We start from the raw sequence: 14557 nt of genomic DNA on the forward strand, positions 1-14557 counted from the left end.
TATGGAGAGGAGAAACCGGGGAGGATGAGCTAGGACGCCCCAACTCGACCAAAGTCCCCAAAGTTCCCAGCCCAGGAGCTTCGACAGCCCACGGCGCGCGCGCAGGAACCCGCCTCCCTGATTCCCCAGGGAGAAAAAAACCCGGGACCCCTCCCCCTTCGCCCCCCGCCCAACCTTGGTCCCTTCCCTCTCCTGCAGCACCTGGCTCCCGAGCCCCTCGCATTGGCTGCTAGCGCCCATCAATCAGCGTCGGGCGCTGCTGACATCATGCTGCAGTACAGGGGCTGGGCTGGCTGGGCTGGGCTGGGCAGTGAAGGCAGCGCCAAGCAGCGAGCCGGAGCTGTCCTCGGTCTCCAGCCTGCGCTCGGTCCCCCTGCCAAGCGAGCGCCTCCTAGACAGCCGGCGCCTGGAGGTGGGGTGGGAGCAGGCGCGAGGCGACCGCGAAGCCCCCTCTGCCAGCGGCCGGAGCGCGCGTCCCGCTGGGGTGGTCGTCCAAGATGGGCAGGGGGCAGCCCCTGGCCGCGCTCCCCCTGGTCCTGCTCGTCCTCGCCTGCGCCCTCGGCAACAAAGGTGAGCGCGCGAGAGAGGGCGTGGGAGCGGGGAAGCTCCTCGACGGCGGGCCAGCAAGTGCCAGGGCTCCCCAAGGAGGAGGAGGAGGAAGAGGGCAGGCAGGAGGGTAGGTGGGTGGGTGGTTTGCGCCCTCCGCCCGCGCCTTCCCGACCCTAGCCAGCCATCTGGTCCGACCGGGCGCGCAGCTGTTACGCTGGCTCCACTTCCATCCGTCCATCCCTGGGGCTGCGGGGGGTGTGTGTGTGTGGAGAGACGGAGCTGGGCACCAACTACAGAGGCCCCCCTCGCCGCCCTCTCGGGGCCCAGCCCAGCCAGCCATCGCCCCTTCGCCGCTGCTGGCTCTCCGTCTTCCCACCTGCTCGCTCCCCCTGCAGCTTCAAGTCCTTTCCTGCTGCCCCCACTTGTGCGCCTCTCCTGTTTATCTGCCACCCACCCACCTCCCTCCCTCCCTCGCCTTTCCGTTGGCACACGCCCAGCCCATGTTTTCCAGCCCGTATCGATTCAAAACGCGATGGGGCTTCTTCTTCATCTGCCCCCTCTTCTGTGGCTGTTTGCCCATCGCCCCGATGGATGCGCCTCTTCTGCTTCTCTGTTCAGCACCCAGGCCAGCCTCCCCATCTCTCCCCGGGTTGCCTCTTCACAGCCTTAGGTCCTAGTTTGTTCGCCTGTCTGTCGGATTAATTATGGAGAAATCTATAATCTATTTGAGGAGGGGGGAGAGAGAGAGGGGGGGGGGAGCTGCAGAGCTGAACGGGGAGCTGCAGAACACGGTGCAACAGCTTCAGCATTCGAGGCACGGACCCTGGAAACACGCACACACGCATCTGTGTGTGTGAGAAAGAGGGAGAGAGGTTGCAGGGTCTGTGGTCGTGGGCACCAGCAACACGAGAGAAAGTCTCCTTGGGGGGTAGAAAGGTGTGCGAAACTCAGGAAAGGGGAAAAGGCAGAACCTAAACATTTGCGGGTGGGATGAAGGAGATTCTTTGCCATCGCCTGCAGCAGAAGGAAGGACGGAGAGTGCGAAGGAGACTTGATTTCTGTTTCCACTGCTCTCCTGCCTCAAACCGTGTGTGTGTGTGTGTGTGTGTGTGTGTGTGTGTGTGTGTGAAAGAGGAAGGCGGGGGGAGCTCTGCAGCAGCATTGGGATTCAGCATGCCTGTTGGTTTTGCAGATCAAGTGGAATAGATATTCTTGCTCTCCCTGATACCCGATTCTGAGCACACGATGCAGTCACTGGAGCCTGGCTTGGCCTCTTCATTGGAATTTCTCAGGGAGGTTCAGAATCCGCCCAAGTCCCCAATTGGAAAAGGAAAGGGGGGGGGGGAGCCTCTTCTGAAGAAATCATCAAGGGCTCTTCAAGTGGCAGACGGGAAAAGTAAAGGCTTTATTCCTCTGCTACCCCTTGCTTGTTACCCCAGCAACAGGGGTACCTTGCACAGCAGCAAATTCCTGTTTTCCATTGGTGGGGTGGCGGCAAGGGACAATATATGGGGACTCAGAATAGGGTGCGAGATTGGAATGTGTGTGTTGCGTTATAGGTTATGCAGGATTGTGGCAAGTCACACAAGCAAGAAATAGCAGCACACCAGCAAGAAAGGGGAAATAGTAGATGTTCTGCTAGGTTTTTAAATATGACAACCTTGAAATCAATTTGGTGAGATGAATATCCTACCTTGCAGACCCCCTGTGGCTTCCTTCCCCTTTCTCCAAACCCCCAGTCCCCCCCCCCCCCTATTCCTTCCCAGGTTTTTCACATCTATTCTTCCTCAGAGTTGCAGGCTGCTGTTCCACTGGGGGACAATAACAACACCCACCAAAGCTCCATAGTCCCCAAAGGCAGCTTTTCTAGGCATTTTTTTCAATAGTGCCTTCTGGTATTGAATGCTAGATATGCACAAGAATATAAGTGCAAAAGAACTGCCTTGCTGGATCAAGACCATCCAAGTCCAGCAATGGCGAACAGGATGCCTCTGGAGTCTATTTATTTCCCATTGTTGGGAGTAGAGCCTAGTCAGCAGATCCCAAACAGAGCACAGTGATAGCATCTCTCTCTCTCTCTCTCTCTCTCTCTCTCTCTCTCTCTCTCTCCCTCTTGTGTGTTTTGCCCTCAGCATCTGGTACTCAAAGGCACACTCAAAGCTACCATCACCAGTGATGTGATAGACCTAACCTTATACTGCTGAATTTGTCCAGTGCCATATGCAGCGGCTCCTAGGGGCAGTCCCCTCCAGGGTTGTTATTTTTTGAGGAGGCCAGGGCCCCTCAGTGTTCAGTCCTTGTGATGTCGTGCACATGCAACATCAGGACATCATGTCTGGCCCCCTCAATCAACTTGAGAAGGTGGCACCTCTGTCCCAGGCTGTTCAAACAGGGCTGTCCCAATACATTCTGCTGCCTGAGGCAAAGGACTATATGGCTCTCCCCTCCTTTGGTTCCATGTAACAAAACTGGACAGGTAACTGAATCTTGTTTCGACACTGGTGATGCGGCAGCAGCTTCTGTCATACCTGAGGGCAGCAGGCTGGCTTACTAGGTCTCTGGTGCGCAGAGATCTGTCATCCCAACACTTTGCTGGCATCCACCACATCCCCAGCATCTGCCGCCTGTGGCAGCAGCCTCCTTCTGCCTTATGGTAGGGCCAATCCTGTCATCAAAGCTAATGGCTGTCACCACACCACATCTTGTAATGAATTCTGTAAGGAAGGGTGTTCTTGTCTTGAACATACGGCAAAACATGTTCACTGGAGCTCTTCAGTTCAGGTGTTATTATGACAGAGTGGATTTTCTTCTGTCTATTTTTCTCTCCGCTCTACTCAGCACCCCTGGAATTGGCATGGATCCATAGACTGGTTTTCACTTGCAGGCAGTGCCCCATGGGAGACCCTCAGGAGATACGGAGCCATCAGTGGACTTGCATCTGTGCCACACTCAGGTCCCGGCTCCATTTGCATGGACTGCTTGCTCCACATGGCAGCTGTGTACATGTCTGCACCCCTTTTTGCTACTCTGGTGGTGCATTTTTGAGTGCTGTGGTCATTGCACAAATGGTAGCAGCTGTAGATCCAGCGCCTGGCTTGGAGGTCACACAGGTAGTTCTCTAACATAAGGATGGTCTTGATGCCTGGCGTGCGGACTGGCCTAAGACGTTTTGTTGGAAAATCCAAATGGCATTCTCTTTCTTTCTTTGAATAAATTTTATTAGGATTTATAAAGAAAAATGCAAAACACACACACACACACACACACACACACACACACATATATATATATATATATATATTTGTCCAAAACTAAAATATTGATCTAAATACAATAGAAACACAGGAGAAGAGAGAGAGAAAGAAAAGCAGGAAAAACAGAAAGAGAGAGGAAGAAATAGACGAGATTAAAATAAAGAGAGAGAAATAAAGCTCCGCTAATTAACACCGACTCCACGCTGCCAGGAAGATCACCTTCATAAGTTTCATGCTTTAGTGCGGCAACAACTCTTCATTTCAGGGAGGTTTAAGCAGATGAACTTATCACTGGATTGTGTCCAGTGAGTCAGGTGTATCAGCCTCCCACTCTGGAAAAGAAGCAAAATTCTTTTTTTCTGAATCAATGTCTCAAAATGGCATCCTTCTGAGGCACCCTTGTGGAAATCCTCAGCAGGCATAAATGGGCTTAGGGTTGACCCATGACCTTTCGCTGCCTGAGGTGAAGGACAGGACGATGCCCCTCCCATGTCCAAGTACAGAACCCAAGTGGCAGAGCAGCTGAATCTGATTTCAACACTGGCAAGAGAACTGTATTTTTCCACCACACCTTGGGGGCAGTTGGCTAGCTTAGAGATGTGCTGGCCCTCCAGCATCTGCAGCCTGAGGCGGTTGCCACATTTTGTCTAATGGCAGGGCTGGCCCTGAATAAAAACCAGAGTATTAGGATCACCACTAATGCCAGTTTCACACCATAAGGCTATGGGGTGGTTCACTGCAAGAACTGGGGAAATTCTGAGGTGGGGAAATTCCCTAAAGGTAGATGCTTTTGAGACGTTGGGCTTGTCCATACTGGAAACATAATGTGGACCCCTTCCCTGTGATGTTCCGGACATTTCCACCTTTAAATGCAGGTTTTTCCAACTGGGATTGAAAACCCCCACATTTAAATAGGGAAAGGTCTGGACAACACTGGGATGAGGAGGACATCTTGTAGATGCCCCTACATCAGTGGAGAGACAGGCTGATGCAAATCCACATTTTGCTCCAGCGTGAACATCTGAATATTCTGAATATCTTCCCAAGGGCTTTAGCGTTGCTCAGTTGTGAATGGACAGAGCCCTGTTGCCTCTGTGAGGGATGAGCTCGGTGAGCTGGGGGTCGCAACTAGGCCATTGTGATCTAATCCCAGAGACCCAATTTTATCAGGGATTGGTTGATGGGGAGGGAGCGTGTTAATTTATAGCAATTCTCCCTTTCTTTGCATTCTCTCTTCACCCCCACCTTCCTCTTGTTTTCCCTGCCCTGGAGGTTGTGTGATAAAGATTAATTTGCTATTTCTGGGCCTGTGACATTTTTCAGAGCCTCCTGCCGGCTGCTGCCTCAATGTTGAGTCTGGACCGGATCCAGCCAACGGGATTAGTGCTTTGGGCAACAAGGAGGGGCCAAGGGGAATATGGCACATGCCAGGGCAGAGCAAGGGATATTGGGACGGGGTGGGTGATGCATGGAGAAAGCTGAGCTGAGGCTATTTCAAGGGAGCGTCTTAAGGCCTCAGACGTGAATGATGAAAACCTGCTTTTTTCCTTGGGGGTCTTAGGCATAACCCTTTAGTCCTCATTTCCAATCAAAACAAGCTAAGGGCGACTGCATTTGCTCTCACACACCCTTCCCTCAATGTTACTCTCGCTTTTCCTTCTATCCTGTCGTCTGCTGTTGAAACACAGGAGTTGTAAGCTCCTTGCGGGTGGGGATCTGACGGTCTGCTTATGAAATTATTGGTTGCATGTGAAATGTATCGATGGCACTGCCTAGAATGACGGTGATGATTTGCGCCTGCTAGAGAGTTGTCGAAGGTTCTATTTTTAAGCTTCTTATTGTGTCAAAGCAAACAGATGGGTTTCGGGGTTTTTTTATAGATAGCTTTCCGTCGTTCCGCAATCATTTTCTCTGAATTCAGGGCTAAAATTCCCAAGCTTCCACATCCTCAACCCCATCAAATAAATGTCAAACCACGAGATTTATGAGATTTCAGGACACTTTATTATTATTATGTTACATCGTGAGATGCTTTGAGTAAGGATCTTTCTGGGCAAAATGTTGTTGGTATTGTTGGTTTGTGTGCGTATATAGAAATAAAAGGATTAAACAAACGAAAAACATTGTCTAGCTGCTGAGAAAGGTTGAGGAGCTGCCTGGTCAAATATTGACAAATCATGATCAACTATCTCTAAAGCTTTTGACATTATGACAACAATACAGAACCAACCAGTAGGTTTGATACAGTACTGACATTAATAATCACTTTAACAAAAATTCCAAAAACGGACCACTGCTTTTGTAAAATAATGTTGTTAATGTAAAAAAAAAAAAAAAAATGCTGCAAATTATTTATTTTTATTACATATTTTATTTTACCCTTTGTGCAAGAGTTCAGGGCAACAGGCATAACTTTCACAACAACCCTGTTAAGTAGGTCAGGCTGAGAGTTCGTGATTGGCTCAGCTTCATCCTAGGGAGCTTCAAGGCCACTCAGCCTTCTATATCATCTATTTATTATCTATCTATCTGTCTATCATATATCACATTTAACTCCCTCCTTTTCCCTCTAAGGCAGCGGTTCTCAACCTGTGGGTCCCCAGATGTTGTTGGACTACAACTCCCGTTATCCCTGAGCTCTGGCCTTGCTAGCTAGGGGTGATGGGAGTTGTAGTTCAACAACATCTGGAGACCCAGGGAGCTCAAAGTGGTGCACATAGTTCTCCCCACAACAACCCTGTGAGGTAAGTTAGGCTGAGAGGCAGTGACCGGCCCAAGGTCACCCAATGATCTTCATGGCCAAGTGGGGATTTGAACCCTGGACTCGCAGGTCCTAGTTCGGCACTCTAGCCATTGATGAAATGTGTCCCTGCTTGGAGACATCCGCAGGCATGGCAGGCAGCCATTGGGAGAAGCTGTGCTACGCCTCTCAGTTTGCCTCTGACTGCTGCAGGGCGAGGGGACCTTGCTAACACATAGAATCATAGATTTGTAGAGTTGGAAGGGACCCTGAGGAACATCAGGTCCAACCCTTTCAAGGCAAGAATATGCAGCTGTCCCCTCGGATTGAGGATCAAACCTGCAACCTTGGCATTACCAAACTCATGCTCCAACCATCTGAGCTATCTGCACACTTGACACGATGATAAAATAAAAGCAGCAAGGATCCAGACAGTGGCATTCTTGGAAATATTTAACAATATTTGATCAGCCAACTGCTGAACGTGCCGACCTTAATCCCGAGTCCCTAAATCCAATTAAAGCTAGTTATATCTTCATTTGCAATTAATTTGCATCCCGTTGCTTTCAACGGAACGCTCATCCCAATCCCAACCTTGTTTTCTCAGAAGTAAGTCAAACTGTTTCAGTGGAACGTATTATGTTTAATATAGATGGGACTGCACTCATAGCCATTCATAACCTAAGCTGATTTTTTTATTTATTTTTGTGTGGGCGAGGTATTGTGTTCCCCTCAAGTATTTTCTCTATTTTTGTGAAAAGTAGAACTGTATCCTGAGGGAAAGGTATAAGGACTTGGAAAATCTTTATTGAAAAAAATCCTGCGTTAAGCTAGAAGTGTCATTAAGCTAGCTTCTCTGCCATTTGGTCTCATCTTATTTTATATACAAAAGCTGTGGCCCAGGAACGTAGGGTACTACAGGACTATGTGACTGTCTGGATTTACTACAGTCCAAGGCTATTTTTTTCTCTTCCTTTTTGAAATAAAAATTTGCAGTTGTTCTGATTTAGATCATGGAGCCCTTTGTAATTATAGAGCACATATCCTGGTGCGTTTTATTATTGACTCAGTAAATCATATATCCAGTTCTTTTTTTCTGCAGGGACGCAGGGATATGCACACCCCTAAACATCCATTTACTGTATTTATTTCCCCCGATTTGAACTATAAAATGGTGATTTTCCTGAGTCAAAATGAGAGTACCCCTAAACATTTTTTTTAAAAAAACACAGCTTATAGCTGTATCCTATACTTGGCAATTGTGACAACTTGACCTTTTCGTAAAGAAAAAAACACCCTCCTTTATTTCTTGTTCTTATTAAAATTCAATAAAAAAATTTGTTGGGAAAATACCTTTCTTTTAATTATAAGAAAGGTACAAGGAGGATGCAGGGCTGCCGGCAAGGTGTGTGGAAAAACATGAACGTGAACTCGTGCATATACCTGAATGGTTTTATTCCTGCTCACCACCCTTTTTACACTCCCAAATTTCCCCAGCCAACAAGCACAAGCCATGGATCGAGGCTGAATATCAGGGCATCGTCATGGAGAACGACAACACAGTCCTGCTGAACCCCCCGCTCTTTGCTCTGGACAAAGATGCTCCTTTGCGCTACGCAGGTATGTGGCTGAGAGGAAGACGTGTGGGAGGAAGGTACAAAAGCAGAATCACGGCATTCTTAGATAATGTTTCTGTGCAGCCTTAGCTGCAGTGAGAGACTTTGTAGTGGTGGCACTGAGTACACTGCATGAAGGCATCATAACTTGTAAGTCACTAGCACACGTTTGCTTTGAATTTATTTAATTCGATCCACACTGTTTAAATTACAATTGTAGTATTTATTTATTTTTAAGTGGATGTCAGTTATCCAAGTGTTTTTGTATTCACGGGCTGGATGGTGGAGGCAGATTTATGAGAAATTTTCATTATATTTGTATAGAGCCAAACTGGATGTGACTTTAAGACGAAGAGTCACCCTTGCCTGGTTTCTTGTTTGTTAACTTAATAGCAGCTGCTGGAGGGCCAGCTGCAGACTGGTATTGCATCTTGGGGAGAGAGGAGATTTAACCCTTTGTTCCCACTTAGTAGCCTCATCTGGATTCTACTTCCTTTCCCCACTCTGGTGGCTCTTAGTTAGTTTATCCAAAGCTTACATGCATGCAAGAGCCAGTCATGTGTTTAACACAATGTCCATCTTGACCCTTAAAGATCCAAACTGAGGGCTGGATCCAGACTATGCTCCTTGTGCAGCAATTTATGCTCTCTCGATGCTTTCAAAGAGCTCGTCTTTTGCGTGCTGAAGGAGTGCCAGAAGGGTAGCAGGAGAATATTGCATATGGAGCAGCAAGTAGGGTGGTGAAAGGCAAACGAGGACAGGGATTTTATACCTTTCATAGTTTTATAGGAGAGGGAATTTTTATTCCTGCTTCTGTACTGCTGTGAAAGGGACAAAACCTGTTTAGCGTACGGCCACCCATGTTTGCCAGACCTCAGGATTTGATCCAAGCTTTCAGGAGTTTAGCTTCATCTGCAAAATCTCTTGCAGAATGACCGACTCACTCTGGGCTTTACTGCCTCCATGGGCAGGCATCGCTCCTGAAATCTTAAGGTCCACATTCGCACCATGCATTTAAACCAGGCATAGGCAAACTCGGCCCTCCAGATGTTTTGAGACTACAGTTTTCATCATCCCTGACCACTGGTCCTGTTAGCTAGGGATTATAGGAGTTGTAGTCCCAAAACATCTGGAGGGCCAGGTTTGCCTATGCCTGATTTAAACTGATATGATACCACTTTGAACAGTCGTGACTTCCCCCAAAGAGTGCTGAGAGCTCTTGGTGAGAATTGTTAGCACGACCATACAGGCTTCAGCAGGCTTCCTCAACCTCGGCCCTCCAGGTGTTCTTTGGCCTACAACTCCCATGATCCCTAGCTAGCAGGACCAGTGGTCAGGGATGATGGGAACTGTAGTCTCAAAACATCTGTAGGGCCAAGGTTGAGGAAGCTTGGTCTTCAGGGTTGCTGTGAAGAGGGATTGGTTACTAAACCACTGTGAGAATTGTAGCTCAGGGGTTAGGGAAATAAGGGTCTCCCAACATAGAATTGCAGCGTTGGAAGGGACCACAAGGTCGTTCAACCATTGCTACGGTGTCCTTTCTTCTAGCAGATCAAGTTAACCAGGTGACAGCAAAAACTGCAAAAGTTTCATCAGATGCAATTAGAATAAGATCTATTATTTGATTGATGTAAACCTCCAGAATGCATTTTTTGTATAGCTGAAGTTTTTACCTCTATCTCCAGTTACACTGTATTTTATTTTATTGCTACGGCTAGTGGCTGAGGCAGATAAAGATTCTTCTGATGAAGTCCAACCCCCTGCAATGCAGGAATCTTTTGCCCACTGTGGGGCTCAAACTCACAACCCTGAGATTCAGAATCTCCTGCTCTACCAACTGAACAGTCCCTGAGAGTTAAATGGTATATAAATTGTTTAGATAAAACAATAATAAAATCAAAATTAAATTACACACATGGGTAAGCATTGCGCATAATAGGTTTTCCGGCTATTACCAGCAAGAGCTTCTGTGCTGAGGAGATTCTGACCTCAGAGGAGCGGCTTCCCAGGGGTCCGGCTGAGGAGGATATGCAGTCCCAGCTGAAGCTAGACTGCAGGACCTGGCAGGAATTAGACAGAGTGTGCCATTGAAGCCCAAAGCCAGGATCTCAGATGGTGCACTGTGGAAGCCAGAGACAAAAGTTTGATTAGCCAGCAGAACCTCAGTCGGATAAGCAGTCACCTAGGCGTAGCTGTCAACTTTTCCCTTTTCTTGCGAGGAATCCTATTCAGAATAAGGGAATTTCCCTTAAACAAAGGGAAACACTGACAGCTATGCACCTTGGGTGTTGGATTGACAGTGATCTGGATCCCACTGAGGGCTGAAACAGACTTCCAGGGAGAAGGAGGGAGTGTGTTTCAGGTCCTATCTCCCCAGGAGAGATATCTTCTCAGTTAAAGGGTCTGCACTTAGTTCCTGAGGAATGCCCTCTGCTAGGGCTGTGATCCTGCTGCCTTTGGAATGGATAAAGGCAGGATCTGCAGAAATGGGGGAGTTTCTGAGGAAGGATAAGTGGGGTCACAAATTTCAGTGCTACGCCAAAATTTGGCACACCCTGCCCAGTGTGACAGTGCTCCCCTAAATCCGCCTCTGCAGGGATTGTCAGGGTTGGGCAAAGAAACCTCTCTGGCAGTGGGAAATGGAGGGCATCCAGTGCTTCTTTCACTTTCTCATATGTGGAGGTCTCTGGTAGAGGGACTGTGTCCTGTGATGATCCTGGCAGAGGGTCATAACCACAGTCCAGGAAGAGTATGGGCAGATGGCAACCCAGTCTGGGTAAGGAGCAGTGCCAGAATTATGGGAATGTGTGTGGTTCCCCCTCACAGGACACCAAGCGGAGGGGGTGCAAAATGATGGTGGTGATAGTAATAATACCTACATTTATATGAGTAAACTGTACTAAACATAATTACTCTGAAAATAAGAAAAATTTAGGGGGCGCCAAATTTTGTCCTCGCTCAGGGCATCGTATTACCAAAGTCCGCCCCTGTAGATACATGGCTTTCCAGTCTAGCCTACCAACGAATGAAACACCAACAGAAATATTTTCTCAGTGGTGTTGGGGAAAATGATGGCAATTGACTCCATACAAGCGGATTGCTAGATGCAGCAGCTGCCCCATGGATGGTTCCCGTTTCAGATGGTTCCCGTTCGGCAGCCATTTTGTGTTAGCTGGATCTTTGTGGTCTGGCCTAAGATGTTGTGATTGTCTGAGGCAGGAAATCCCGAGTGGTATTCTCCCAGCTCCACTGAGGGGAACCCCACAAAAAGCACTTCCCTTCATTTCAGTGGGTCTTGAATAGTAGAATTTCCTTTCAGATTCAGATCTTGTAGCTGTCCACTTGGCTGACCTTAATGGCATCCAGAACTTTCTGCTGTGGCAACGGCCTCATGCCCATGTGGGGAGCATGTGCGGTGCAATGGAATGGTGGATGGTTGGCCAGCAGGAAAACGGAAATATTTGCCTCTGAGATAAGCTCTTTCTTCACATTCCCATTTTTCCTATTTCTGCTTCATACTTCTGGCAAACCAGGTGAGATCTGTGGATTCCGGATCCATGGGGCAGGGGTGCCTTTTGAAGCTGTGATCCTGGACAAAGCCACAGGCGAAGGATTGATCCGGGCCAAAGAGCCGGTGGACTGTGAAGCTCACAAGGAACACACCTTCACCATCCAGGCTTATGACTGTGGAGAAGGACCTGATGGTGCCAACACCAAGAAATCCCACAAGTAAGACTGAATATTTGTTTTCCTTTTCATCTGGCGAGATTTTTAGGGAGCTATCGGATGGGATAGTGTCCTTAACTGAGCCCCTTCCCGACAGAAATACTGTTCATTTTTGGAAATGTGAAATAATCTGTTGTCAGATGGCTGTTGGATGTTTGAAAGTATATAGTAGAGGCAATGTTTCTTTTGAAAATAAATAAATAAATCTGGCATTACTTTGGTGGTCCTTCTGCTGTCAGTACAGCGGTACCTTGGTACTTGACCAAATCGGCTCCCGAATGCCGCAAACCAGGAAGTGAGTGTTCTGGTTTGCGAACGTTTTTTGGAAGCCAAACATCCTCTGTGGGTCCTGCAGCCAATCGGAAGCTATGCCTTGGTTTTTGAAGGGTTTTGGGAGTTAAACGGACTCCCGGAACGGATTAAGTTCAAGAACTAAGGTACGACTGTACATTTCATAAATACGGACACTGTAGGACACACCACACAAGCTCTTGTAGGTTTCTTTGGGATTTTAACCACTGCCACTTTTTCTTGCCTTCTGCCTAGCAGCTACTGCCCGAGAGACCTCTACTGAAAGGGGCAGTTTTAGAACTCCCTCTCTTCCCCATACTTTTATTTTTGTGGTCCATAGGAAGTCTCATATTCTCATTCTGAAGTGTAGTTTGTACTTCTGGGGATGCTCCTTGTCAGCAGCACCGAACTGACCCAGGATTTAAATTTGAGCCACATATTACCGCTAAAGCTGAGCTGTTACCACTACCCCTGAAGGACCAATTAGCTGGTGAAGGCAGTCCAGCAGCCACTTGAAGTGAGGGAAGGGTGTTTATTTTTTTCAGACAAAGACAGAAAAAGAAAAACAGCCATCCATTTCATGCCTACAGATAAAACATCCCTTCTGTTGAAAATTCTTAGAATTGGACAACTTTTTGAAGCAGGAATTTTTGGGGTGGCAGCATTAATGTTAAGGATGAGGGGGGTCCCATCCCCCCCAGAAAATCTTGCCATCACCTCAGAGTCAGGTTGCATTCTTGAAACAGAACGTCCTGTGGGGAAAAGGCTAATGGTCTTAATTCAGCATCATTTCCTGTGGGGCATTCTGTCCCTGCATCACGGCCAGATTGTTGAGGGTAGCCAAGCTATTACTTTGAAGCAGCAGCAACACTTTTATAAGAAAGCTTTTCATCTTTAAAGGTTAGACTACCAACTTGAACATGCATAGATTTTCCCTTATCCCAAAAGAGTAATCCTCATAGAGGGAGTTCATCTCTGCAAAAACATACAGCAGCAACTATCGCAACTCAGTCCTGGAAGCAGCCATCATTGAGGTGTATTGCCCAAGAAGAAGGCCCCTGAGCAGCGCTTTTTTCCTGGGGGGACGCAGGGGTACACATACCCCTAAACATTTTATGAATCTTTGCACTTTTTTCCATTTACTGTATTTATTTTTCTCGATTTGCACTATAAAATGGTGATTTTATTTGAGTCAAAATGAGAGTATCCCTAAACATTTATTTATTTTTGAAAAAAGCACTGCCCCTGAGCATATGAAGAGTACATTTCTGAATAGAGGGGTTCAGCCTAGGACAGGCAGCTTTAAGGCCCAGCATTTCTCTTCTTTAGAAAGGAGCCGCTGACCTTTCTTCTATGTTCAGGGCCACGGTTCACGTGCGGGTGAATGATGTCAACGAGTTCGCTCCCGTCTTTGTGGAGAACCTTTACCGTGTGGCGGTGACAGAAGGGAAGCTCTATGATCGCATCCTGCGTGTGGAAGCCATTGATGGCGATTGCTCCCCTCAGTACAGCCAGATCTGCTACTATGAGATCCTGACTCCCAACGTCCCCTTCCTGATTGACAACGATGGTGAGAACCTAAACAGGCCTCTGGCTGCTGAATTGCACTGGAAACTGTGGAGCGATGCTGGTGCAGACTTGCAAATTGTACCACTGATAATTGTTTTGAGGGCAAACTAGATGATACTTGGGAAACATGTAAAATGTTCCTCTGGGTGTGTCTGGATGATATTTTTTTTACTGAAAAGCAGCTGCAGAGGACTGCCAGTTTCAGGGCAGGAATGGCAAGGAGTATATACAGTATTTTTTGCTCTGTAAGACTCACTTTTTCCCTCCTAAAAAGTAAGGGGAAATGTGTGTGCGTCTTATGGAGCGAATGCAAGCTGCGCAGCTATCCCAGAAGCCAGAACAGCAAGAGGGATTGCTGCTTTCACTGCGCAGTGATCCCTCTTGCTGTTCTGGCTTCTGAGATTCAGAATATTTTTTTTCTTGTTTTCCTCCTCCAAAAACGAGGTGCGTCTTGTGGTCTGGTGCGTCTTATAGAGCGAAAAATACGGTATTTCTCCCCACAAACTGGAAAACAACCTGGAGGTGGCAGTTCTGAGAGGGGAAATGGCATGAACGATGAAGGTTAAACAGCCCCTACCTCTGCGGCAGTTCCCACTCCTGAACACAACCTTTGATGCCACTTTGCAGTTTAAAACAAATGGAGGTGGCAGTTCAATTATCTCCAGTGTATTGTCAAGTTTGGAACTTGCTTTTTTGAGAGATGGCAAATATAACTTTGTATCACTCTGCTTTGATCAGCTATGGTTTGCCCCCAAAGAATCCTGGGAAACATAGTTTGTAAAGTTGAGTTTTTAAGAACCCCCCTATTTCCC

General features: G+C 47.5%; 1 protein-coding gene across 1 annotated transcript in view; it reads left to right on the forward strand.

Moving 5' to 3' along the window:
- The first annotated feature begins 291 nt into the window (after positions 1-291).
- CLSTN3 (calsyntenin 3) overlaps positions 292-14557 on the forward strand; it is a 33637-nt gene continuing 19371 nt past the window's right edge. Inside the window, exons 1-4 of the mRNA XM_080987104.1 lie at positions 292-570; positions 8041-8163; positions 11693-11888; positions 13538-13746. Of these exons, the coding sequence (XP_080843230.1) occupies positions 498-570; positions 8041-8163; positions 11693-11888; positions 13538-13746 (601 nt within the window). The 5' untranslated portion in view covers positions 292-497. The remainder of the gene's footprint in view (positions 571-8040; positions 8164-11692; positions 11889-13537; positions 13747-14557) is intronic.

Source organism: Podarcis pityusensis (genome assembly GCF_964106645.2).
Source record: "Podarcis pityusensis genome assembly, chromosome: 17".
In the NCBI taxonomy this organism is placed as follows: domain Eukaryota; kingdom Metazoa; phylum Chordata; class Lepidosauria; order Squamata; family Lacertidae; genus Podarcis; species Podarcis pityusensis.